We start from the raw sequence: 3,018 nt of genomic DNA, 5'->3' as shown, positions 1-3,018 counted from the left end.
GTAACCAATCAATCATTTTAGAGGAAAAGTATTGTCCGTCAGCCGGGCGCGTTCAGTCCAATGAAAAAGTAGTATAGGCGACACTGCAGGTGTTGCGACGGGTACGACTGCGTGGGCTGATCGGTGATTGTGGCGAGATCGCCCCATGCGTACGTTGAGGTGTGGATGGAGAAATCGTGGTAGTGGGTACCTCAGACGTTTGTGAGTATCTGTCATGCGGTGGGTTCCACAACCGGTTGAGGTGCCATTGGAGCGGTGAGCTCACGCCGCCCTGGAACGTTTGAAAGCCTGGAACTTAGTGTTTGTCGATCGATATTCGCGGTGGGAACTCCTTGTTCTGTTCGTCAGTCACTTGAACATGTGAACTTGGTACTCGGTATCACTAGTTGGTCTTGTGAGGAATGGAAACTGCTGTAAGGGGTGCATATGTTGTAATATTGATTGTATTTGATTGGCATCGCTAGAGGACGCTTGCAAGTGCTGTTGCACTGCTGGGTATTATTACTGGCAACGAAATTGTCGCAGTGTATAGCAAGGCCTGCTTGAGGGCCGAATAGAGAAACGCCGTGATGTGTCGAATTTCGACGTGCTTGATGCTACATGGCTAAGACGAGCCTAAATAGAACCAGACTGATGTGCCTCCCAAACCGTTGCACGTGAATAGAGATGCGACATGGGGTATCCTGAAAGTCGTATACGATGTGTCCCTTTTTAGTTCCATGCAAAACAAACGACAAGGTTGAAGAACTCTGTAACAAACAAAGTGTCGATCATTGAATATCGGCCATTAATAGAAGTAGGTGGTTTGAAACGTGCGACGTATAGACAAGAAGGGGTATGTTGGACAAAGTGAAACATGATAGACAACTACATGATGTTTCGCAGGGACATCCTGTCTTTGGGTGAGACGGGTGCACTCCGGGCCTCTGACGGTACCGAAGGGAGCACGTAGGGTGACGGGAGTTGTCGCGCAGCTGGGCTAGTTGTTGCACTCGAAGACTGCGGCACCGGGAGCGTTGGCTCGGCGAGAGAGTGGAAAGGAGGAAGTGCCCGTTGTGGAACACTTGTTGGCGCAGACTGAGGCATAGAGTGGTGGTGTGTGAGCTGAGGTGTGGGTTGAGTGAGGAGTCTTGGTGGTTGTGGTCGCTCGTAGTTTGGCTCGCGGAACGCAGGCGAAGGCTTGGGTGCTGAAGCATCACTGCGGTGTAGAGGAGGGAGTTGTAGTGAGCCTCGTCGCCTGTAGACATCGTAGGAAGAGTCGTCTTCGGGCGCAAAGCCAGTTGTGGGTAGATATCGGGTAGAAGAGCTCTTGCGTTCCTCCCGACTGCCGACTAATGGAGCGAGTGTGATGTCAAGTGGTGAAGCTGCACCACGTGGTGAGCGAGACTCTGAGCCAGTGTCTGTGATGAGAGAAGGTGCGCCATCGGCTGACACGATGGAGTAGCCAGAAGGAGAAGGCATGGGCGTCTCGAATCCCCGTGCTCGTACGGTAGCGTGCGATCCATAGGCTGAGATGTCAAGAGGCTGAGGTCGTGATCCGGAGAAGGGTTCGAAACGCTGGGGCTGAGGCAGCTTCATGACGTGGGGAGAGTTCATTGAGGTGTTGAGTGATGGTCGGTGTGATTCGTGGTATGAGGCCATGCGGTGCTCTTCGTGGTGGGGCTGGCCATGGGGAGCTGGGTAGTGGTAACCAGTCTGCGGGTGGTGCATGTGCTCTCGGGGTCTCTGATCAGGGCGCTCAGGGTTGCGCTTGCGGCGGTTCTGGCCGCCATTCCACCAGTTCTTCACAGCGTTGTCGCTGCGTCCTTTTAATCTGCGTGCAATCTCTGCCCACCTCTTGCCCATCTCAGCAACCATCTTCTCAATCAGCTCCCCCTCTTCTCCAGTAATTGGATCATGGTTCAAGGATGGCTTAAGATTTTGGTGGTAACGCTCTCTGCATTGTTTTGGTGACCGGGAGCCGATCTCTTGTGAGATGCGTACCCAGTTGTGAGGTCCATTGCGAGCGACGAGGTTGACGAGCCACTGATCCTCGTGCTGCGACCATGGGCCGCGTCTGTGGGCAACCATGATGAAATCTTCAGGTGGAATTGGTAATCTGTCACAGTCCGTAAAACTATCGAGACGTTCAGAAGAGTCTCTGCTTGAGTCGAGCTTGTGTGAAATGTGTTGATGTTCTGGATGGAGGGTCAGTCCTGAATGGGTCCAAACACTGTGGGAAGTAGGCAGATTGGACGGATGTGAAACCACAACCATATCGAATGTGTCGAAGTTGAGAATGTGTGAATGGAGGGAAGTGGATCAGGAAGCTGGTGTATCCCAACAGGCCGTGATGTTGGTAGACAAAATGCAGGAGGGGCAGTTGGTGACCAACGACGACGACGGGAAAGGAGAATTAAACATACCGTATTGTTAGGTTTAGAAGCACAGAGTCAAGTGTCAGTGTCGATTGTAGTATGGTAGAGGCGAAGTCGAACGGTGGTTGACGTTGGTAGACGAGCCAACGGTAACGTGGTAGAGGCGAGCACCGGTATATATCACGACGGGCGCGGGGAGGAGTAGTCAGGACACTTGGACGCCAAGGTGGTCGAGGAGCTATTGACTTGTTCGGGACGGGCAGATGTGTGCGAGGATTCTGCTTTTCAGACGATGCGGCTAAGGCACTGGTGAGATGGTGGACGGAGAGCGCTGGGGCGTCATGCGGCGCTCAGAGCGACTAGCTGGGCCCTGAGCAGCAAAGGGCTAAAGTAATCGTTGTCGACGACGCACACAAGCAGCGATGGACCTGGTTAGGTGCCAGATCGTCGGATTCGACAAGTACCCTGTATCACATCGTGGCATGGCGTATGGCGCTCGCCCGGCGCCGACTTGGGACGGCAGAAAAAGCAAGCGCAGCGCCTTGCTCGCATTACCACCCTGGAAACAAGCGTAGTGAATTGCTCCCCCTGCAACGCTTCCTGGCCGCCGACAGCGCGCTCGTCCCCGCCGGCGGCCCACCGCTCGCGCAGGATGGATGCA

General features: G+C 54.0%; 1 protein-coding gene across 1 annotated transcript; it reads right to left on the bottom strand.

The window, feature by feature from the left end:
- Window positions 1–867: 867 nt before the first annotated feature.
- Window positions 868–2,070, bottom strand: J4E82_010482 (uncharacterized protein; the record flags this gene model as incomplete). The annotated part of the gene is made up of 1 exon (XM_051736694.1): window positions 868–2,070. One exon carries the CDS (start codon window positions 2,068–2,070, stop codon window positions 868–870), a length of 1,203 nt encoding a protein of 400 aa, XP_051583532.1.
- Between the last annotated feature and the right edge of the window lie 948 nt (window positions 2,071–3,018).

Source organism: Alternaria postmessia (assembly GCF_024291825.1).
Source record: "Alternaria postmessia strain BMP 2775 chromosome Unknown scaffold_129, whole genome shotgun sequence".
Lineage (NCBI taxonomy): Eukaryota > Fungi > Ascomycota > Dothideomycetes > Pleosporales > Pleosporaceae > Alternaria > Alternaria postmessia.
Note: the sequence above shows the minus strand (reverse complement) of the source record. Positions and strands in the feature narration are given on the sequence as shown.